This window comes from Talpa europaea, assembly GCF_964194135.1.
Source record: "Talpa europaea genome assembly, chromosome: 13".
Classification (NCBI taxonomy): domain Eukaryota; kingdom Metazoa; phylum Chordata; class Mammalia; order Eulipotyphla; family Talpidae; genus Talpa; species Talpa europaea.
The window spans coordinates 41,106,204-41,130,820 of NC_140080.1; the positions used below are offsets into that span (position 1 = coordinate 41,106,204).

The 24,617-nt window shown below is 41.7% G+C and overlaps 1 protein-coding gene across 1 annotated transcript in view; it reads right to left on the minus strand.

The window, feature by feature from the left end:
- The window catches only part of HTR4 (5-hydroxytryptamine receptor 4), a gene marked incomplete at both ends in the record, with an annotated part of 125,481 nt that extends 102,272 nt beyond the window's left edge, over nt 1-23,209 (minus strand). Inside the window, one exon of the mRNA XM_084251793.1 lies at nt 23,184-23,209. Coding sequence (XP_084107919.1) covers nt 23,184-23,209 — 26 coding nt within the window. The remainder of the gene's footprint in view (nt 1-23,183) is intronic.
- Between the last annotated feature and the right edge of the window lie 1,408 nt (nt 23,210-24,617).

Sequence of the window (24,617 nt, forward strand, 5' to 3'; positions counted from 1 at the left end):
CCTTAGAAACTCTGGAGTGGGATTTGACTCTAGGAAAAGTAAATCAATGGGATTCACTATCCCAGAAACTGTAGAACCTGAAAATACATTTTTTTAAGTTATAGGGGGATTATAAAGGGAACCCTGAAATTATATCCTCTCCAACAAAACACTGCTCATCCCAACTTTCCAAGATAAAAGTCAGTGGGCTTTTCTTTAAGACTTGTTGATGGAAACGTCCTGCAGGAGAGATTAACTTCCTGAATGTACCTCTTATAGATGGCACAGGTAAATGCTGACTCGGGACTTCCACTTGTCAATCAATTCTTCTTGTGGGACTAAAGTTATTTTTGAAAAATTTTCCTTTGCCTGAACATACTCAGATGCTATGGTTTAATTTCTAGCTGAAAGATCGATTTTCTTATTCATTTTGTTTTTCATAGTCTTTCTTCCTTTTCCCTTTTTATTTATTTTATATATAATATATAAATACATATTTTATATATAATATATATATATTTTATATACATAAATTATTACATATAATTATATATATATAAGACAAGACTACAGTGATTAAGAAGCACACCTAGCACTTCCACTGATGTTGCTAGGCAACCAAGCCACATAGCAGCCCAGGGTGGATTCTGAGCATCTGCACTAACAACTAGAAAGAGCCAGTGAGTGACTATCTTGACAACCACAGGGGTAAGTACTGTTTGACACACATGAGAAGGGAAAATGCACACTTATTTTAAACCTTTCCAGTGGCTTATTTTTCTAAAGTGTGCTTAAAATTCTCCTTGATGGAAAGTTGACACAATAGATTATAACGATCATCAGATCATCAGGTCAAGATGAGAAAGTAGGTAAAAGAAAATGCCCTCTATTTCTATATCCCTAGTTCAGTGCTGCTTTCCCTGCAACTTAGGGTTTTTTTCAACAGTCTCCAGCCTGATCTCTACTTCATCTCATCTCACTGATTAATTACAGGACAGTTTTCTATCTCCTAGTCAGCAACTCCTATCCCTGTGATGAGTATTTACCATCTCCAGTTGCTGTGAAAAATATAACACGCTGTCTAGAAGGAAGTCTGTTTTGTTGTGTTCTTGTTACAAAGCAATGCATGATCATTAACTAAGAAAAAAGAATAAAAATACTCACACATGAACAAATATTAACATCCATTATTCTGTTCACAAGAGGCAAGCAATGTAGATGTCCTGGTGCATAGCTTTCTAGATTGTTTTCTGTGTCTACAAAGATACATTTTTTCCTTACAGAATGGTGTTATTTGCATATATGAAGTTATGACATGCCATATAAACTCATATATGCACAGCCAACATAGTTTTTAAAGGTATCTATTCTACACCACAATTATTTCACCATTTCCATGAAACTTGGCTTAATTAATAAGTGACCAGTTGGAAAAAAATTTTACTAATCTTGTTGCATCTTCCTTTCCCTCCCTTGAGCCTTAGTTAGCTTTATTAATTCCCCAGTCTTACAACATTATTTCCTTGCATTTTATCTACTCTTGTTCTACTTCGTCTCTTACTTTAACTTTTATAGAAATGAAGTAATCAGAATGTTTGTTTTATTTTCTAAAAAAACATATTTTATTTATTTATGCATACAAGAGCTGGAGTGTAGGCCAGAGGTGCGGGGGGTGAGAGGATTCACCAGAGACAGAGTGGGGAGCAGAACAGGCAGATGTACTGAAATGCACTGCTGAGGGGAGCAACTGGTGAGACAGGAGAGGTCTATTGCGGATTGTGGGTCTATTGTGGATCCCCTGGCCAGGGATCAAACTCACACTGCAGTGGCTACTGACAGCTCCATTGTGCTGAGACTTAACTCCTTATACCACCAGGGAGGCCCTTAGAATTTTTGTTTTAAGTGTTAGAAACCCCACTTCAATGTGGCTTAGCCAATAATGAACGTTCAGCTGGATGAGCCTAAGTTTCAGCAGCAGCAGCAAAGGGCTATGGGACTAGGCCTCACCCCCTCTATTTTGAGAGTTTCTTCTGTCATGGCTTTGATCTTGGAGGAGCTCTCTCCTAAAGGTGACCAGGTAGCCGTCAGCACCTCCAGGCCTGCGTGTTCACAGGAGCTCCAACAGGGAGAGTGTTTCCCTTGTTTAGTCCTGGAGTCACCGATTACACCCACCTGAAGCATTCACTGTGGCCAGGGGCCAGGCACTCTGAGTGGGGTCAGGAACCCAGGTACACCCAAAACACAAGAAGCCAAGTTTCAGAAAGGGGTCTTTCTATCAGGCCAAATCAGGGGCTGTTGCCAGGGCAAGGAAGGATAGGTACTGGGCAAGGATGACATTAGCCCATGTGCTCCACTTGCTCCTTCAGATTCACTGGCACCTTCCTCATCCTCACTTGGACATGTGTCAGGAACAGAGCGGTCAGCTCCTGTGCCCTCCTGTTCTGCTCGAGTTGGTCAAGAGTGGGTATCAGCAGGAAGTGATGTCAAAGAATTTCTCCATCTCCCTCCATGCTGGGCCACCAGTTGGCAATAACTGTTCCTGTACTGGAGACCACAGCACCTGCTGGGGAACTCTGGCAGCAGCCCTCAAATCCACCTCTGATCCTCCTCAGGTTCTGTTAATAACACTCTCTCCTTGACCCTTCAGGCATAGAAGTGGCAACAATTTCTCTGGTATCACAAACTCCAGGGTGATCCCCCACCCCTTACAGTTTTCAAACCTGCATGTGCCTTTAAACCACTTAGATGTGTTTTCTCTTTCCTGTGGGACCTCATCTGGGGCAGCCCCCTAACAGGCTGTTCAACCTATCATTCTCCTTTGTATCAAACATGAATCCGGTCAACCACTAAAATCCTCATTCAAGAAGTAAATGTGACATTGGAAGCTCAAGTCAATTTAATACAAATGACCAGTCACTATGACTCAGGCTTTGCTGACCACAGAAGCACATTGAAGACTGGCCTCCCTGGAGGCACAAGGGGTTGGGCACTGTGAAGCTGTCCGCAGCCTCTGCAGCATGAGTTCGATCCCCGGCCAGGGAGGTGACCCACGTGGTGCAGCAGACCTCTCCTGTCTCGCCCGCTGCTCCCTCAGCAGTGTATTTCAGTCAGTCTGCTGTTCTGTTCCCTACTCTGTCTCTGGTGAATCCTCTCACCTCCCATACCTCTGGCCTGTACCCCAGTTTTTGTATGCATAAATAAATCTTAAAAAAATAAAGAAGCACACTAAAGATCTTAACAGGTTGGTTGATTTAGTATAGCACATCTGGAATGTGATGGATAGACTTTAATGTAATTGATCCAGCTTTCCTAGTAGGAGTTGAAGAGAGAAAGGAGGAAGGGGTGGAGGGAGGGAAGCAGGGAGAGGGAAAAGGGCACAGGGATAAAGAGTTCTGATCTTTGACTCAGTAAACCCAGAAATGCAACCCAGTTTTGCCTGTGACTCATATCAAGTGACCTTGAAATCACTGTGCCTTCCACCGGGCCTCATTACCCAGATCTATTAAACACTGGGACTAACCAGATTATCTTTATGGTCCCTTCGTGTTCTAATAATCTGTTAAGTTTAAGTGAATTACAATTAATTATGCTTGCAAATACAAACATTGCTAGTTCAAAAAAATTTTTTACTATAGTGATAAAAATGCCTTTCCTGACCAAGAAAGCAAATTACTTTTGAAAGCTAGGCAACAGTTTAATAATAGATGGAAACCTAAGGCACTCATCTCAATTCAAAACAAAATTGCTTTTGTTAAGAACCTCGCTGTAGAGAGATTTTTATGGGCAATGTGGGGCTGTATCAATGGGGGCCCGCAATGCAGCCCAAGAAAAGCACTAATGAATCCGCAGTGGGAGGGAGTCCCCACATAATGGTGCAGCTTGCTTTGTCCAGCCAAGATCTTGGAAGCTGTAGGAGGAAGAGCAAGAAAAGGCCAAAGCACAAAATGAGCTGTAACTTGACAGTGATAAAAGAAAACAAAACCAAAAAAAAGCATAAGACTGTCAGGTCTGAAGAAGGAGCTTAGAAAATGCAGGCTGTTCATTCTGGAAGGAGGCAATTGATAACACTAAGGATCCCCCCCACCCGGCAAAAGTTAAACTGAGGCATTTCATGCTAAACATGTCCAGGTACAAGGGCAGGCAAGGACAGACTGAGTGTGAGACACTAAGCTTACTAATATTTGGAGGAGAGCATGGCAAAGTGAGGGACTTTGTTCCTGCGGGTTCAGTGCTTACTCGGGGTAAGGTACAGCGAGGACAAAACACCTGTATCAGGACCTGTGAGAGCTCAGCAACCTTGAATAAGAAGGTAGAAGAATATGGTGCCTCCCTGGTGGCACAAGGGATTAAGTTTCAGCACTATGAAGCCATCCGCAGCCTCTGTAGCACAAGTTCAATCCCGGGCTAGGGAGCTGACCCACATGGTGCAGCAGACCTCTCCTGACTCACTTGCTGCTCCCTTCAGCAGTGTATTTCAAGTGTATTTCCATAGATCTGCCTGTTCTGTTCCCCACCCTGTCTCTGGTGAATCCTCTCACCTCCACATCTCTGGCCTGTACCCCACCAGTTCTTGTATGCATAAATAAATCAATCTTTAAAACAAACAAACAGCCTCCTTGGTGGCGCAGTGGGTTGAGCGCAGCGATGTGAAGCTGTCCGCAGCCTCTGCAGCACGGGTTCGATTCCTGGCCAGCCATGGAGATACCCACATGACGGGTCAAACCTCTCCTGTCTCCCCTGCTGCTCCTCTCAGCAATGCTTTTGGTTTGTCTGCCTGTTCTGCTCCTTGCTCTGTCTCTGGTGAATCCTCTCACCCTCCCGTGCCAATGGTCTGTACCCCAGCTCTTGTGTAAATAAATAAATAAATAATCTTCAATTAAATAAATAAAAACCTGTTAAAAAAAAAAAAAGGTGGTTTTAAGTCTCTTTCCAATTACCTATCAGTTGCTCCTGCCTCAAACACAGTGCTGAGAAGGAAGTGAAGTCACAGGAGCAGGACACAGGAAGAGAGAGTGATAGGCTGGCAATGTTGGCAGCTGGGGTGGGGAGTAGGGGTTAGCATGGGAGGGGGTGACCTCAGAATATGTGTTCTAGAATTGCACAGTCCATTATGGTAGCCACCAGCCCCATGTAGTCACAAGACATTTGAAATGTGGATGTGCTGTAAGTGGAAAATACACAGCAGATTTTGAAGACTGAGTACAAGAAAACATTTTTTTACATGATTATATGCAAAAATAATATCTTAGATATACTGAATTAAATACAGTATTAAAATTAATTTTACTTGTTGTGAATTTTTCATTTGTAACAGTTCCTTTTGACTTATTTTTAACAGAGTTACTAGAAAATTTAGAATTACACATGTGGCTCATGTTATATTTCTACTGGATAGAGCTGCTGTGAAGTCCTGTCGTCTCTCTCCAGACTCCCATCTGTGACTCTGGGAAGACTTGACTTAGCTTTCACTATCTTTCCCATCTCAAGCAGAACCTACTTTCAGACTAAGTGAAAGAAAACTAGATTGCAACTCAACAGCTGCTACAACCACACAACTCACACCCACCTGGGAATACATACTTCCTGAGAACAGTCACCACACCTCCTCACACGTACACCCGTTACCATATCTATGCACAACCATATTTGTATGTATCCAAATAATATCCATCAACAGGGAAGGAATATTAACAGACTCTTTAGTTACAGTGAGATTTACATTTCTACTGTCAGCTGTAATCACTTGTTTGAACTAAGGAGAGTCGTTAGCGCTTATTAATATGAATGGGTTCTTTGAAATTCAACAGTATTTGAACATCATGTCTTCCATTACTGATCAAGAAACTAGTTCACGGAGAGGTGATTCCAGCATAAGCCTCCTACCTATCTACTACAGAGAGTAAAGACCAAGCTTTGCCTTGAGATGAAAGCTTCCAGTGTTGTCTAGCAACCAGCACCATTTACTCCTACTCTCTTAGCTGTCTTCTCTGGACTTCCAAACCTTACGAGTCATCGAACCCTTTCATCCATGTCCATCCCGCTGGAACCTAGCACCTGGTATGCATGTCTCCCTTAGGACCTGCTAATTGTATCAAACGACTGGTCCAGTCCATGGTGACACAATCATTTTACATAAAGATACAGTGCAATCTTACCAATGCAAACAAAGGGTTTCCTTCCAAACTGAAGTTCAAGAACTCTGATTTTTTTATAGATTTATTTTATTTATGCATAAAAGAGTTGGGGTATAAGCCAGAGGTGTGGGGGGTGAGAGAATTCACCAGAGACAGAGTGGGGAGCGGAACAGCCAGATTGACTGAAATACACTGCTGAGGGGAGCAGTGGGCAAGACAGGAGAGGTCTGCTGCACCATGTGGGTAGCTCCCTGGCTGGGGATCGAACTCTTGCTGCGGTGGCTGTGGATAGCTTCATAGTGCTGAGACTCAACCCCTTGCCCCACCAGGGAGGCCCAATAATTTTGATTTTTTAGATGACTTTCCTCTATGTAAGAATCCTGTGCTCCCAACCCCCTCAGCTGGACTTCTGCCCATGTAGCTGTCAAGCATTTATCTTCCTGGCATTTTTGCAAAAGAACTACCTTTTCCTTAGGGGAACCATCTTGCCCCACTCTGGTCCTGTGGTTTGGGTGGGACTGAGCCTATTCACCCCATCTCATCTCCAGGGACACATAAGCTAGGCCTGGGCAAATACCATATTGAATGCCCCTGGAAATTCCTACAGAAATAGAAAGCAAATCACAATGGTTGAGAAGATGCTTCCTTGGGTGCACACTAATCTAATGGACTTGATGCTAAGTCTTAGGTAGAACTACTGGGAAGGAAGACCTTTGTTTTTCTAGACACTGACAGGATATAAACCTCAACTTGAAAACATGGCTACATGGAAAGGTCCTGCTTAGGAAGACTGCATTTCACAGAAGGAAAGACCAATTCTAAGGACCTTATTGGAGGCCCTAGTCCAGCAAGGTGTTTGGTGAACTAATAAATTCTCTTTGTTGCTTAAGCTACTTTGGATTTTCTTGAAACTGGAAGGATCTGACTAATAGCATTCTTGAAATATTTAGCTGCAACACAGACAATATTCATTTTTCTACTACTTCAAGGGGGAGCTCATAAATCTCCCCTGTTGATGTCAGCTCAGCCCAAAGGTTCTTTTTATTTGTCTGCTTCAATAAAAGGTCTATAGGGCATGTTAAGATTATTAAAACTTGCCTTGGAAATCTGGTCCATCCATAATCAAGGTAATTCAAAGGTCATTTCAGTATTTCATGCTGAGTTATCTGCTTGGGAAACATCCAGGGATTGAGATGGAAATGTGCTCCCTGCTCCCCAGTGGCTTTCAATTAGGTAGGAAAAAACTGGCCATTTGAAGTTGTCTTAAGGAAACCCACCCAGCCCAGCATGGAAAGTCGGTGACTGAACCGTTTCCTCTGAGGTAAGGCAGATAATGCCTTACCTCTGGGCCAGGAGGGAGACCGCAACTGGACAGGAAGTTGAACAACAGCACAGATGACAGAGGAAAGGGGCAGAGAGTGAACTTAATTAAGCCCCGACAACAAAACCCGCCATCAGACTTGAAAAAAATGCTGCATAATTCAACACAATCTCACTGTGGTTAATTTTCTTCACAAAAATACCCAGTTATCTGGATTGAATGAAGTGAAATGTAGCCAATTACACAGAAATGGCCTGGAAGTTTTCAGCAGAAGTAGGTGACTACTTTCTAGGACGCTGCAGTGGGAGGTGGGATGTGTGGGAGAACCTTCACTTTTCTCAGGCTTCCGAAGACTGTCCTTGTTCGTGCTCTGGGTTCCAGCTGATGCCAGCCACCTCAGAGAATGGACGAGGAAGACCAAGGTAAAATAGCAAAGGGATTCTGATGAGGGATGCAGAATTCCTGGAGAGTGAGGGAGTCTGTTGGGAGCCTGCTGCCCGAAAGGGAGCTGGAGTTTTGCAGAATGTTTACTCTGCATACAGAGTTCCAGGACGTTAGAAGTTCTGCAAACAGAATTGACTCCCGTTCTCTGAGGATGTGCTGGCTTGTGCGGATGTTTCCTACTAACCAGGAAAATTTGTTTTCAGCAGTAACTTATTCATCTGTATAAGCAAAAAAACAATTTCATGCTATTTCTTGTTCTTTTGTTCATATCTTTAATAAAAGCTTGGGCTGGGAGGTGAAAGGCAGAGTTGCTCTCGATGGCTCTCCCCAGCCTCCCCCCACTGCAAATTCATTTAGACTCTGAGTCTTTGTTAATGGAAGAGAACTTCAACAGCTGTCCTGGCTGCAGCAGGTATCAAAGAGCAACATGTCATCTTTTGAAAGGGGCCTAACCTCCCTCAGAGGTCCTGACTCACTCAGTATGTAGCCTCATCTCTCTGGAGCGACACAGGCTTTCTCAGGGACACAAGTTACTGTCTATAAAGCCCTTGGTAATATTTGGAACAAAGAAAGTATTAGGGACTCGTGATGGTGGTAGGAGAGCTGTGGAAATGGTGGAATAGCAATAGGGGAAGGAGGAGATGATTCGAGATGGCCCGAGGATCTGATGTCATCACGCTGGTCTAATACAGTGGGGCAGGCAGGAAGACAGAGGAGGCTGTAGGACAGGATCACACCTCCCAGGTTTGGAAACCTCAGCACCACCGTGTGTCCACCAACCCACCATATGGCTTGCCCATATGAATTTGGGCAAGTTAGTTCATCTTTCCACATCTCAATCCTACAACCTACGAATGCAGATGAGAAGAACACATCCTTCATGCAATTGCTGTACAGAGTGAATGAGAAAAATACTTAGAAAGGATTTAGTATAGCACCTGTGCCACTGAGTACCTGCTACCTGTTAGCTAGAAATAGAAAGATTGGTGGTGGAGGAGGCAGTTGCAAAGGATCCACCCCAGATAGGGGCTACAAAATAAAGGGAACACGACCCTGTCACCAGAGTTCATCCCATGAAATCCATAAAATCCTAGGAAAGGCCTCTCCAACTTAGAATAGAGAACCTGTGTTTCTTTCATCCTCCCATCTCCTCTCTAAGCCCTATAGCTTTGGAATCCACAGTTCCAAGTGGAATTTAGTACCTGGGAGGGAATGGGTGGTGGTGGTGGTGGCTGTTAGGATCTATAGGGTGGACACCTGTCTCCGACAGGCCCTCAGTGATGATGAAATCTTGCCTATAGCATTGTAGAGTGAAATGTAAAGATCTTCTCAATTTTAGTTAAATTCCTCTAACACCATAATATTCTGGACAGTGTGCTAAGTACTGGACACATGAAGTCCAGCAGAGGAGACAGACATAGCAAACAATAATTACAGATAACTGACTATTTCAAACAACTGAAAACAGCAAATTAGACAAGAATTCTGAGAACAGAGAAGGGAGGCAGGGAAGGCTTGGGGTGGATAGGAGATAACTGAGTTCAGCGTTTGACAAAGAAAGTGGGGTTGCTCACAATGGGACTTAAACCATGGAAAGATGACCAGAATCTCTCTGCTCAGTGAATTGGGAGTGGACAGTGATATTTAAGAAAGGAGCTTGGTGATGGTGCCAATCACTCAGAAAAGAGATGGTGAGGTCGAATGACAGCAATGGCACAAGGGGTAGGAGAGGGTGGCAGAGTCAAAGTTACATAATTCTAAATAAGACAGTGCTAAAATTAAGCTAGAATAAAAAGATTAGTAGTTATTTTTTTTTTTTTACAGGGTAAAACCTCATCAGTTCAACATAATTGGGCAGAAGCATGTCACAATTAATTCAAATATGAATTACAGATCTTTTTAAAAAAATGACTAACTGCTTAGGGTTTTTGGACTAGATGAGATATTTTAAATACTTTTCAACATCCCTGCTTTTAATTAGCAGCATCAGTGCTCCTACAGCCAATTACAGGGGTTCTTACATGTTTTTTTTTTTTTCTAAAGTAGATTGAATCTCTCTTCTGGTTTTGTTCCCACAAATGTGCTTCCTAAATTTCCAAACTGATCTCTATTTACAGCTAATTCCTCTTTCTCTAGGGTACAAGGCAAGAACCCTGCCCTCAAAAAGACTGTCCACAACCGGTCTGAGAGGCCCATAAAATCTCTTAGCCCAGAAGACTGGTGGGTTGGTAGTCCTCTACAATTAGGGGGCTCAGGCTGGGAGGGGCTAATGCATCAACAACACAGCCATAGGAAATATCATGTTTAAAGCTGCAAATAGAAATCAGCCGCAGGGCCTCCCCAGTGGCACAGGCGGTTGAGTGCCTTGCTGTGAAGCTGTCCGCGGCCTTGCAGCATTGGTTCGAACCCAGCCTGCTGGCGAGGGTCCCACATGGCGCGGCAGACCTCTCCTGTCTTGCCCACTGCTCCCCTTAGCAGTGTATTTTGTCAGCCTGCCTGTTCTGTTCCCTGCTCTGTCTCTGGTGAATCCTCTCACCCTCCTGCACATCTGGCCTGTACCCCAGCACTTGTATAAATAAAAAAGAAATCTTAAAAAAAAAAAAAAGAAAAAGAAATCAGCAATTTTCCTGATTCTCAGGATTCTTTGGTATGACTCAATTTGTTTTTCAAAACTTCTGTCAATGGTGCAGTGATACAACTCCCCTCATAACCAGGAGACACCACCAAAATGTTTCCTTTTGGGAAGATTTTATCTTATTCTCTACTAAAGTACTAGATTAGCAGAAAACCGTAATTATCACAGGTTGTCTAAAATACACACTAAATCAAGGCACTATTTTCCCAACACTGTACATTTCTGACATCATAACCCTCAAGAGTCATAAAGAATGTATTTACTATGAAACGTAAGAGACACAATCACACTGACTGAGAAATCAAAGTACAAAGGAAATATTTCAGTAATTCCAGGTGACCTAATATTCAAAATGGGTCTTGCTCCCATAAGCTCTCTGACTCTAGAAGATCACTGAAGTTGCTGATCCCTGAAGTTTCAGCAAGAAAGACACTTCCTACGTGGCAATCTCCTTGATATTAATATTGGAGAGCTCCATCCATCTTTGCCTTGTCTGGAGGGTCCTCAGCAGTTTGTAGGGTTAATGTCTGCTCTTTTCAATTTATCATGCAGCAGATAGAATCAGAATTCTTCCCAAAACATTTCCACACTGAGCTCCACTCCAATTTAGCCAACTCTCTATTAGAAGTTTTTTCTATAAGTCAGATGGAGAAAGGCAAACACCATACGATTTCACTCATCTGTGGTACGTGAAGAAACAAAACAAATGAGTGAACTAAACAAAATAAAAAGAAACTTATAGACTGTGAGACCTAATCGGTTACCAAAAGAGAAGGGGGAAAGGGTGTGTAAACTGGGTAAAGAGGTCAATTGTATAATGAAGGACAGAATTAACTTTTAATAATGAACATAATATAGAATATACACGTGTTGATTTATAATGACACTCATATGAAAATAATTCAATAAACCAGTGTTACTTCAGTAACATTTTTTTGAACTTCTCCCCCAGAACATCTCACAGGTTTCTCCAATTCATCCAACTCCACACTAAGTTCTCCCTCCCCATGCACTCTCCTCCTTGTCCAAGGTCACCTTCAAGTGCACTCGCCTCCTTGTCCAAAGTCACCTCAAAACACCTTCCTCTTCTTCTACCATGAATTCTACTGCCTAACTTCCACTTTAATCTGTACCCTCTTCCCCTATGCCCCATTCCCTTAATCTGGTTCTACTTTTTGTCCTCCACCCGATAGATAGACCAGGGCTAACAGCCACACGAGAGAGTCCCTGAGCTGCTGTCATGGATAACTCAGCCTTACTCAGACCTTGCAACATGCCTGACAGGCCTCTTCCCTCTTCTTAGCAGACTGATCACATTTCCTGACCTTCCACATCTGCTTTTCTACATTTACTATTACCAACATTTTACAATACTGACACAGTCTCTTTTGTTCACTTTTACAAATCCCCTTTCTAGATGTATATATCTACTTGTGCCCTTTTTATGGAATTCTATTTTTGAAGGTTTGGATTGCAATCATTATAAATAATGAATAATGGCAACATTGGAGATAAGGCGAAGCTAACAATGTCAGCTCCACTGTTGATAGTGAAACCTTATAATAAATAGGCATCTATATCTGATCTGCATAAAGGCAAGCTGGTATAAAACATTCAAAGATGAGTGCTTTGTAAAAAGTCTTTTTCAAGCACTGAAATTAATAAAGCCATTATAAATTAAGGAGTGGGCAGAGGAGAAGGGGAAAAAAAGGTTATTCTTACAGCTCTTTAGAAATGCAAATAAGAACATTGCCTGAACATGTTAACTGAATGATAAAATGGTAATCACTTAAACAGGTATTCACTTAGAAACCTGCTCCAATTTCTTAATTAAAAAAAAGGTCTTCAAATCAACATAACCCTATTTGCTAAATGGTAGTAAAACAAATTTCCATGGAGAAAATAGCAGGTACGAAATGTCATAATATGGTCTATAAGGTTGGAGATAATTCTTACCATTGTTTTCAAAATTTAAGTGATAAATTCAAAAGCCTTCAAAGGCCAGGCAGGTAAGTGGACTTCCTGGCCCACTGGATGCTGGCCTACAAAATGTAATGTTCAGAATGACTTCTTTCCAGAAAGTAGGACTCATGGTTACACTGGTAAATCAGAGTTCTCAGCCTCCTAAAAAATATTTTAGCTAATTTTTTCAAACCTGGTCAAACCAAACAAGCATTATCTGCCAGGCATCCTGTTTGGAAACATGAATCTACAAAATGTCAACTGACAGTTCCTCTACCACATACAAATCCTTGTACAAGTATGTTGAGAAGTTCGAAGGGTAGATTCTGATGTCGAGCAAACCTGGGTGGAAATAGAAGCCTCATCTCTTAGCAGAAATGTGACTTTGGACAAAACAACAATCCTCTCTGGATCGTCTTTACAATGAAAGGGACGTCATTCCTAAGTGTCTTAGTCTGGGATGCTATCATAAATCACCATAGAGGGGATGGCTTCAACCATGAGAATTTATTTCTCACAGTTCAAGGGGTGGGGCAGTCCTGCCAAGGCGCAGGGCGGTCTCCTGTCTCGTGAGAGCCCCCTTCAGAGTGTGGGGTGGCCATATTCCTCCAAGGCTTTATCCTTACATGGTAGGAAACTGAGTGCTCTCTCTAGTCTCTTTTAAGAGGACGGTGATCCTTTTCATGAGGGTTCCACATGACCGAATTTCTTCTCCAAGAAGCCACATTCTAAGACCATCACACGGGGGGTAGAAGCTCTACCTATGAATTAGCCCCTAACTGAGTCGTTTGTGTAAAATAACCTCAAGCAGTTCCCGGCTTAGAGGAGCATCCGAACCATAGCAAACCATTCTTGTCCACTGTCCAAGACAGCAAATAATAAGTGATTTAACCCCTTTTCCTATTCTTGTCTAAATCTATGTTTCAGATTTAGACATGTTAATTAAATAACATTTTAATCTAAATTATATGCTCTTTAGGAAATAATTTGCTGTCTTCGGATGACTGGAAAAGTGATTTGAGAAAAAGCAATGATTTGGAAGCAACAACTTGAGTTTTAGTTTTAGGTTAATCACTCATTAGCTGTGTGGGCTTAGTAAGAATTGCTTAACCTCTTTAAAATCCTTCCTACTTCTTCTATGTACTGTACTTTGTGGGGCTGCAAGAAGCTTCAAGAACAAAGTAAGCTTCCAGATTATGGGAAAGAATTTGGTAGGGATTTCAAATAATTCTCACCATATGATTATATGCTTCTTGAGTCTTATCATTCTTTTTTATTTGAAAAGATTTACTTATGCATACAAGAACTGGGGTATAAGCCAGAGGTGTTGAGGGTGGTAGAGAGAGGATTCATCAGAGAGAGTGGGGAGCAGAACAGGCAGATGTACTGAAATACACTACTGAGGGGAGCAGCAGGCAAAACAGGAAAGGTCTGCTGTGCCATGTGGGTAGGTCCCTGGCCAGCTGGGGATCAAACTCATGCTGCAGTGGCTGATGATAGCTTGATAGCCCTGTCTTTAACCCCTGTGCCACCAGGGAGGCCTGTGATTCTCAGCATTCTTATAAATAGAGATAAAAAGACCAAGTCTTTCTGAGTTTAGGTGAGGCTTCAATACAGATCATGCACTAATCCTATTACATACCAAGGAAATTCTGACAGTCCTGGAGCTGAGATTCAAAGAGATCTTATAAATTTTTTTTGGTAAAATTAGTCAATACCTTAATTCCCAGATTTACCTAGGTCATAATAAGTTATCTAGAAAAATCTTCCTGAAATTTGAGATTTTAAAAAAGATTGGTGATGGTTGGCAGAATTCACAAGAACCAAGCTGCAGTGAGGGATGACAAGGTGTCATGAGAAAAGGACCTCGGTGTACGTGAAAAGCCGTTCTAAGAATGTGTAACAAGAGATGCCCAGTCAGCAGGGTCCAGCCCCCTGTGTGTTTCAGGAGGATAGAGTCTGAGAATTGGAAATGCTCAGTTGCTGATTTCTAAAATACTCTGTTTCAATTTTAGTAGGGATCTCACTTTGATCAAACATGACACAGAATGCATATTCTCACTTTGCATATGCAATACTGCAATACTGCATATGCATTTTCAGTATAAAGAAATTTCTGCTTTACTAGCATCAATGTTGAACTTTGAATCCTGAGGACCCTTCCTTCACAGGATATGATTCAGTGGAACAGTTCAAACTGGAGGTTGCCAACATTCAGCTTGGGAAGCAGAACAAATTCAGGGTTATTGATAAGCCCCCATTTTCAGATTAACCAAATTTCCAGAATCACGTGGACAAGGTGAACAGGTTAATTAACAACTTTCTACAAATGGATGGAGACTCAGGGGCCCTGAGATTTAAATATTTAGGATAATTGATCACATGTGAGCTGGGAAGCACACGCGGCCCAACACACCAGATTCCAGAGCATGAGTTCCAGAAGGAAGGAAGGTTATAGGGAAGATGTTGTACCTGATATTGGCTTCTCTTTTCAAGGACTTGACTCAGTCACAGAGGATAAGAAATGGGAATGTATTTTCCATATGGCCTTGCCCGCTGCCTTCTGGTTTAGTTTTTCAAATGGAAAATTCAGAGGGGAAGAAGGGAAAACCTTCAGCAGTGAGAGCAGAGGCAAATGGCTCCTTCAACAAGTGTGACAGTTACAGTGCCAGGCAGTTTCCAGCAGATCCATGGCAGGGAAGGGAATTATGAAGCTTCCTGATTTCAGATTAACATCCCTCTCTCTGCCCTTCCAGAAGACTTTGTGACCAACTGTAGGGTAAGTGATGATCAGGCTTTTCTGCCCTCCTGCCACTAGCATTGATGGATCCCTGTGGTCCTACATGCATGCCTGATGGCGGACACTTGGAGGAGGGTGTGGGCATGCATAGGTGGGCACACCTGGGCTGAGACAGCTTATAAGGGTGATGTCACGGGGACGCCAGCAGAGAGAAAGAGCAGTGGTGGAAGCATCAGAGAAGCAGAGACATCGGGGACACCACGAGAGAACAGAGAAAAGACAGCAGAACGAGAACGCCAGAGAGCCCAGAGAGAGTGAAGACTCGCTGGGGGCTGGGAGGTCTGCCAGCCCATCCCACCCCATCCCCAGCACCCCTGCCCACCATGTACCTGGTAAAAGCTCAATAAAAGCCTGAAAAAGCCACTAGGCTCCAGGACTTTCCTTTACCTGTCTGCCTGGATCATAGAGATCCTGCTCTGTGTCTTCCCACCACTATGCCAACTCCCTGCATTAAATCTCCCTGTGTTTGAAACATGTACAACAGACTCCATTTTCTCAAATGAAGGTGCTGAGTCACAGGTATTTCCTTTAAACAGAGATTACCAATCAAATGACTGATTGTATATAAGAGAGCTGGCTGTAACACACAGAGCACAATTCTAACAATCGAAAAGATAGACATCCAAGTTCTAGATCCCTCCACTTCCCTCCAGTTTCATGGCCAACTTCATAAAAACTGCAAAGTCAAGCTGAGGAGGACAGAGAAGTGCAGTAGCCACATCTCAATCACACTACCTGCTGACCCTAATACTAAGGATCGTCTATTACCTTTGGGAGCCTCAGTTTTCTTACCAAAGAGTGGGCACAGCCAAAGACAAAGAATATAAGAGTCAAAAAATAAAGAGTCAAAAAATATAACAACCAACTAATAAGGTCAGCCAATGATTAAATGGCAACTGAATTTAAGCCCGTTTATGGAGTGTAGTCACTGATCCCAGTCCTAGGGGGTAATAAAGGTCTCTCTCTCATGGTTCTCAGGAAGGCATGTGCTCCAGGGGTACTTACAACACATGAGCTGCACCTCAAGTTTTCTCTACATTTCTTATAAATCCTCATATAGATCCCATTTCCAAAGCTAAATATCCAGAGAGATGTTAGTTCAAGGTTAGAACAGCTAATGAGTGGGAAAGTGAAGACTTAAACTCACTCTTCCAGCTTCCCATGGTGCTAACAGCTGAAATCATGGTGGTTCAAGCGCTTTGGGGGCTGGATAGTTTCGGACTCATCTAGAAGGTTCCCAGCTTATTTCCCTAAACAGCAAATTTCCCACATTGCAAGAGACCATTGCTTTAGAAATATAAACATAGCACAGTCCCTCAGGTCGCTTTCAAGGCCTCCTCTAGCCTAAGGTTCCCGGGGACCCCTTGAGACACAGGGTCTCCATCACAGGGTGCTTTGCAGCTCATAATTGTTCTTCTTCTGACCTGCCCAAAAGACTAAATAGTCACCATTTTATCAGTCAAGCAATAAAGTTAAGTATTATTCTCATTTACATTTCTAAAGCAACACAAAAATAACCCCTTTTAAATGGTACCCACTCACTTTCTCCTTATGTGCTAATGCATGTCACAGTTTCAAAGCCTGAAGAGAGGTTTCCTGCAAAACATTTCACTGCCTTAAAGCCGCACATGTTCACAATTCCCATTGCCAGGTTACAAACATCAATTAACTCTGGCTCCAAATCAATTACATATTGATGTCTTTAGGACCGACAACTTGAACACACTGATGTCAAACTATGAGTTATTTCAAAGCTTTAGACTCCCTAGCATTAAAAATTTCAACCTCATTCTCAGATGTTAGTGCAGGACATCTACTGTCACCAGTATTAGTCATCAAGCCCAAAATCAACACCCTTGTTTAAAAAAAATATTTTTTCTCTTCATTAACATCGGATGATTTCAATTAATAATGGTGGTCACATTGATTTCCAGTTAATCTGATTTCTTGATTTGCTGTAATGAATTGCAAGTTAGTACCATGACAGAATTAAAGCAACTGGTGATTAACTGAAGCCAGTTATTGCTGTCATTTTTTTATGGTTTTAAATTAACATTCTCACATGTATACAGCAGGCGGCACATTTGCATTAGGATTATGTATTTTATATTTAGTTCTCAGCTTCAGTATTTATTCAAATTTTTCTGTGTTTTATACAAAATTTTGCCATTTTGATCTGTTAAAAATGTTTAGTGTGCCCCAGCACCAGGCCTCAAGCTTTACCAAAAGGAAAAGAAAGGATTATTTCTCAAGAAAATGGCTTCTTCTCAAATTCCTCTCTCCCCTTTCTTTCTTCTTGCAGTTTTCCTTCCTTAAAGTGGATTACAAAAGTAAGCAATGTAAGATACTGTTAATAAAACAAAGACAACAAAATGAAGTGTCAAAAAGTGTTGGAAAAATAACTTACAGGCATGTTAGAGTGACAGTGAGTGCCTGGAGATTTTCCCCTGTTGCTAGTGGTAATTAGCAACGTAGCTCTGAGTTCCCTTGAACCCCTAGCAAAAGAAGGAAGATGCTTCCTTTTATATGACTCATCATCCCTATAGGATGCTTTTGCTGTTGCTAATGAGAAAGCACAACAGCTATTTTGTAAATAAGAAACAGAATTTTAAGTCAGGGTGTTTTTTGAGTGAGGAACTCTCGGCAGGGAAGCTTGGAGAGCCAGGAGGCAGAGGGTGAGTCCAGAGAATGCCACTATTAAAAAGAATCAAAGTATAAGTCAACCTTATCTATTCTCTGAGAGGATTCTTAAGAGAAACTTCAAAGAGCAAATCTGTGTATATTTTCCTCTCCCTCCTGAACCCTCTGCTTTGTGGAACAAGAAATGAAGTGAAAATATTCTTAGAAAGCAGAAACTCCCTGATTAGAATTGATGCTGAACATTTTTTTCATATGCCTATTGGCCATTTGCATTTCCTCTTTGGAGAAGTTTCCTTTTAGCTCTTCTGCCCATTTCGTGACTGGATTATTTTCTTTGTTTTTGTTGAGTCTCATCAGGTCTTTGTAGATTTTTGTGATCAATCATTTATCATTAGTGTGGTGTGCAAAAATTACTCCCAGTCGGTGGGGTGTCTCTTTGTTTTGGTCACTGTCTCTTTTGCTATGCAGAAGCTCTTTAATTTGAACCCAAATGCCCCAAAACAGGTGACTGGATCAAGAAGATGTGGTACATATACACAATGGAATATTACTCTGCAATTTGCAGCAACATGGATGGAGCTGGAAGGGATCATGCTCAGCGAAGTAAGCCAGAAAGAAAAGAAAAATACCAGGTGGTCTCACTCATAGCAGGAATTTAGAAAACCTAAATAAGGGACCAGGAAAAAGACTAATTATAACAAGGTAAAAATCAAAATCAACAAGCAACTATAAACCAGAGACACACTGGTGGGGGGCGGGTGGAGGGAGGAGGGGAGGAGGGATTAGGGTCAAAACAAGGGGGGGGTGGGAATTGTATGGGGAATATAACCGAGATGAAATGCATACATTGTGCAAAAATTTAAAAGGATGTAAAGAATTATATAAAATAAAATATTAAAAAATAAATAAAAAATAAAAATATATAAAATTTAAAAATTAAAAAATTAAAAAAAGAAATAAAGGTATTGAATTTAAAGAAAAGAAAGCAGAAACTCTAACTGCAATAAGCAGCAGGAAGAAAAGACAGAGACCTGTGTTGCCTTGGGGGATCACACCTGAGCTGATCACACTTGGGGAGCACCAGGAGCAGCAGTGGGAGGAATCTGGCAGTGAAAACAAAACAAAAGCGGGGGCTATCTCTGAATTGAGGTGGGAGTGTTTCATGGACTCCAACACAGCACCGGGGTCACTGCCTAAAGCTGGTGACTGGTGTTCTCACAGCTTCTCTGGCAAAATCTCCAAAGCTACCACCTCCACTTTCCTTTCTTCTTTTTGAGAATGCCACAAGAGTGTCCCAACAAGGAGCAACAGACCAGAACCAGCTGTCTGCCCACTGCTAAGTTTGGAAGACAGTATTTACTCAAGGAGAGCACTCTTCGGAAATTGTCTTTCCAACCAGGACCTGACTCACTGCTGGCTTCCCGTGGTAAATCGCTCCTTTTTGCGTCAACTGCTCTCTGCAATGCAGAGCCTCAGGAGAAAAATGCCTGTAGTACATCTCATGTTTCTAAAACAAGAACTAGTATTCTCTGTTTTTAGTCTTACCTTATAGTTCACAGAAACTATAACTAACAGACATACAGCAGCAACGGTCAAGCTGAATTATCAGTTAATGAAACCAAAACAAACAACGAAGTGGCTGACAAAATGATGACATGCCAGACATTTTATCTGGCCTAAGTATTAGGTAGGACCTCTCTGTCCCTTGATATCTGGGAAAAAATGGTGGGACTCTCTCAGTTCAGAAACATCTAAAACTTTCTCTTGGATTTCTGAAATGTCCCTAGGCAATTTGTGGTCTTCTCTCATCCTGTGCCTTTATGGTGTCCATTCTAGCACAGGCATCCTTTCTTCTAAACCACATTTGCCAGGACAGGAAAGGCAGCCATTACACAGACACATACACAGAGACACAAACACATACACACGCAGATGCACACACACAACGCGCACACACACACACACACACATACCATCTGTCCTCTAGCAGGAAGCAATGTAGTCGTATGACTCTGATAAGGTTCTGAACTTCTCTGTTCCTTAGTGACCACACATTGTAAAATGGAGATAATAATAGCTTGTGCCTCATTGTGTTCTGAAAATTAAATGGCATCATGTACATTGAGTTTATAGTTCATGATGACCTCAGACAGGTAAACATTCAGTATTCAATTCCTGGTCAGGCAAGGAAGTTCCACTGAAGAAGTGGATCCTGAGAAAATTCAGCTTACATGAGCTTAACATTTAAAAGAAACAAACTGGAGGGGGAAACTCAAATACTGTACAGAAATGAATGATGTAAGAAAATAAATAAATGTAATCAAATAAATGAATCAAAGGCAGGCAACCTAACTACTCTAGAAGTCCCCCCAGTCCCATGCCTCCCAAGCCTCACTACTTCCAAGCAGAGCCCATATTCACATGTTTTTCTTTGAATCACCCTTTTCTCCAACTTTCTTCCTCTTCTGTTCATTGATTTTCCTGTCTTCAGAGCAAGCAAAGGAAAAGTCCTCTCCTGTGCCAGGGACCTGCCCTTCGACTCTCACTGTACATAGGCACTTTGCCAAGTGAAGACAGTTCCTGACCAAAAAAAAGAGAATTTCTGGTTCTTGCTCTGAAACTAATAAAATGATCTCTATCTAGGGCCTCCATGATGGCACAAGGGATTAAGTCTCAGCACTATGAAGCTCTCCACAGCCACTGCAGCGTGAGTTTGACCCCTGGCCAGGGAGATACCCACATGGCGCAGCAGACCTCTCCTGTCTCACCCGCTGCTCCCCTCAGCAGTGTATTTCAATAGATCCGCCTAGTCTGCTCCCCACTCTGCCTCCGGTGAATCCTCTCACTCCTCACACCCCTGGCCTACATCCCAGCTCTTGTATGCATAAATAAATAAATCTTTAAAAAAAGTACTCTATCTAGTTAAACCTAGAATGTTTCTAGACCTTCACCATTAGCATAATATGTCTCCTTCTGATTTTTTCACATTTATTTATTAATGAGAAGTTTTAAATCACATTATAGTTTCCTTTATATCAACTTATTCCTGTTGAGGTAGTGTTGGCCTGCAGCCTGACTTGAGTTGCAGGTGGACAGCACTGTAATTGACATCTGTAATCACTGCACCAAGATCACTCCAAAAAGTCTGGTTTCCATCCATCACCAAACACTTACCTCCTTCCCCTCCTTTTCCCTACCCCATATCTTCCTCCTTGGCTTCAATAAATTAACTTTTACATTTTAAATAAATGAATTTTACAAGGAAACCTTATGTCACTACTATTAGTGGCAAAATTGCATTGCTCTTTACAATAAGGTTACCTTAACACAAATATTATTTGAAAATAAAAAGGGTGTTCCTATACCACCTAAAATGATTGTCTGTTACTAGGCATGTATGCATCACAATTTGATAAATGTGAGCCTAAACAGAGGCCTTTATAATAGACACCCAAAGGCTATACAGAGGAGGAAATGGGTGGAAAATCAGTGGCAGTTAGAGCAGCACTGCAGATAGAGAGGAGGCCTGGGTGATGAAGGGAAGATGCAGGGGATCCGGTTAGAAACGGACAGGGAGGATGCTCCAGAGACAAGTTCTGGGTAGTGAAAGCATCTCGTATCCTGCATTGTTGTTCCACAGCACTCATGAGAATGGCTAATGTTCATTAAATTGAATTGTACTCTACCGTTAGAATTCAGCGCTGCTATAAATAAATGTTAAAAAGCCAGAAATCTTAGGGATCACACTACGGGGGATGGGAGGAGAAGGGAGTAGGGTCAAACCAAGGAGGGTGGGAATTGTATGGGGACTATAACCAAGATGAAAATGCATACATTGTGCAAAAATGAAAAGTGATGTAAAAAAATATATAAAATTTTAAAAAATAAAATAAAAAAATTATTAAATAAGTTGATTGATCAAAAAATAAAATAAATATTCCATAAATGCAAAAAAATCTGAATTATCCAAAAAAAAGTGCATTGTAACCAAATAATCCAGTTTGATACAGTGTCTGAAATGTCAAACAGATTTCACAGCTTATCACCATTAATATTGTTCACTTTGGCCTTTTAATGAACAAAAATAAAACTGGAATTCTCCAAATCCCACTATGTTTTCTCAATGCAAATGTCACACTGTTTAAAGGCAAATTAAAGGCAATGCACCAATCTCAAAATCTGCGCATCAAGTCAGTGTGTGAAATAAATAGCAAGATCGGCAATGCTTCTATTGAGAGTGTGAAAGGATTTGTGGCGAAATATACAGAGTCTCTGTGCACAGCTCAATTTACTACCACACTGTTGGATATGTAGAATGTATGCAGGACAAGCTGATCAGCAATTCTTTATTAAAAACCTACTACATGCCAGGGATTATGCAGAGAAACATTGTAGCCTGAAGGAAACCCCAGGTAGGGGTTTAGCACATCTTTGCAACTCAATTCACATAACAATGGCGTTTCTGCCAAGAGAGTTGACAGCTCCCTTTTGTCACAATCCTCTGCTACATCAAACATAGAGTCCCTGATCTCTACCTAAAACCTGCTTTTCTACAAATCTCAAGTGAAAGAAAATCTGTTCCCGGGATTGTACCAGGTACATTCTTTAAGGGTGTCTTCCAGGATTACCTATGGGTAATCCTCACTCTCAAATGCCAGTTCATAAACACTCAAACCTTATTGAATACTGTTTTCTTCTTCGCACTGCTTGGTTGTGTCAAATAAAGTGCAGTAAACCTTCAATGAAAATAATTTCCCGAGGAGTCAGCCTATTATTTGATCTCCAAGGGCTGCAGGAAATTACAGGAAAACAAAACAAAAACAATTTAGCTTTATGTAACTATCCCATGCAACCATTATGTCACAGAGTCTAACGACCTGGTTAAAAAAAGAACTGAGCAAACTAGAGCCTGTTATAAAAAGTTATTTGAATATATATCAAAAGTTTAGATGTACAGATCGTCTTATTTTTAGCCCATTTAAATACATCTTTCCTCCTGTTTCAAAGATGAAGATGTATTTTCATATAACAGCATCTCCCACTATGCACACTTTTAACATAGTCACCTGGAAACGTGGGCAGTCATATTTCACTTTAGTAAAAATGAAAAAAGTACAGATAATTGAAAAGTAACACATTCATGATTATAAATGAAATGATAAAGAAAATCCAGCCATTAGCTTTGTGACTCTACAACAGATTTTTCAGAGACTTCATGGTACAAAGCACTATAATTTAGCAGCACAACATATACAAAATGGAACATACCTGACATTAGCATCAAGTTCGTCCATTACAGGAAATAGGCATGGGTGAGTTGGATTCCAGTGCCCACGGGGTCCTATTATGTGGAAATTAAAAAAAAAAAAATGTTTAGACAGAAAGGTCATGTATAAAATAAAAATCCTTGTTGCAGGGGGAAAAAAATGCCAAACAGGGGCCTCCCTGGTGGCGCAGGGGTTCAGACACAACCTATAAAGCTGTCCGCAACATCTGCAGCCTCTGCAGCATGAGTTCGATTGCCCAGCCAGCCAGGGAGCAACCCACATGGCACAGCAGACCTCTCCTGACTTGCCCGCTGCTCCCCTCAGCAGTGTATTTCAGTCAATCCACCTATTATGCCCCCTTCTCTCTCTCTGGTGAATCCTCTCACCATCCCCCACACCTCTGGCCTGTACCCCAGCTCTTGTATGCACAAGCAAATAATTCTTTTTAAAAAAAGAAATAAAACTCTTCAAAAAAATCCAAATAATTTTATAGCAAAAAGCTACCGGCATATTGAAATTTGGCATAGAGAAGTCTGACAAGAGTTTCTGTACCTTTTACTGAAGATTAAACATGAGTACTTCTTTTTACTACATGTTAATTGGTTTATTTGTCATTTATTTTACTCTTCCCAGAAACGCAGCTTATTTATGTGATCTGCATCTGGACACAAGCTAATGCAAATAGGTAACTACATTGCTGTGATTAATGTAGTACACTGTCTGAAATGGTCAGTCATCCTGTTTCTCATGAGGATTTTCAGACTCTTGTTTTAAATTCTCCTTGAGGGTTTGTGAAAATCTAGTAAATTCTTGAGAACATACTGAGGAAAAGAAATAGATGTATATGACATATATACACAATTTCTGGGGAGCCCAATATTTCTTGAGGCACATTCATGAACCCTAGACTAAGAACTCTCAAGAGAAGGGGAATTCACTTTCAAATGACCAAAATTTCCTCTAACAAGGACCTCTCAAAAGACCTGACACCTTTTATGGACACTCACTCACCACCAAATCAGCTCTCTTAACTGACCATGCAGTTTCATTTTCCAAAATTTTTTTTTTTTTTTTTTTTTTAATACAAGCACTGGGTACAGTCAGAAGCGCGGGAGGGTGAGAGAATTCACCAGAGCCAGAGCGGGAAGCAGAGCAGGCAGAAGGACCGAAGCGCAGAGCAGGCAGAAGGACCGAAGCACACTGCTGAGGGGAGCAGCGGGCGGCAGGAGGGGTCTGCGCGCCATGTGGGACCCTCCTCCGGTGGCCGGGGATCAAACCGGCGCTGCAGAGGCCGCGGGCAGCTTCGCAACCCAGTGCTCAACCGCTGCGCCACAGGGGAGGCCCTTCCAAAGGAATGTTACGATTTCATCACATTGGCTTCATAACATGGTTACCAGTGAATGGAGGAGCTATCACTGGCTGTGGTTTTTCTGGG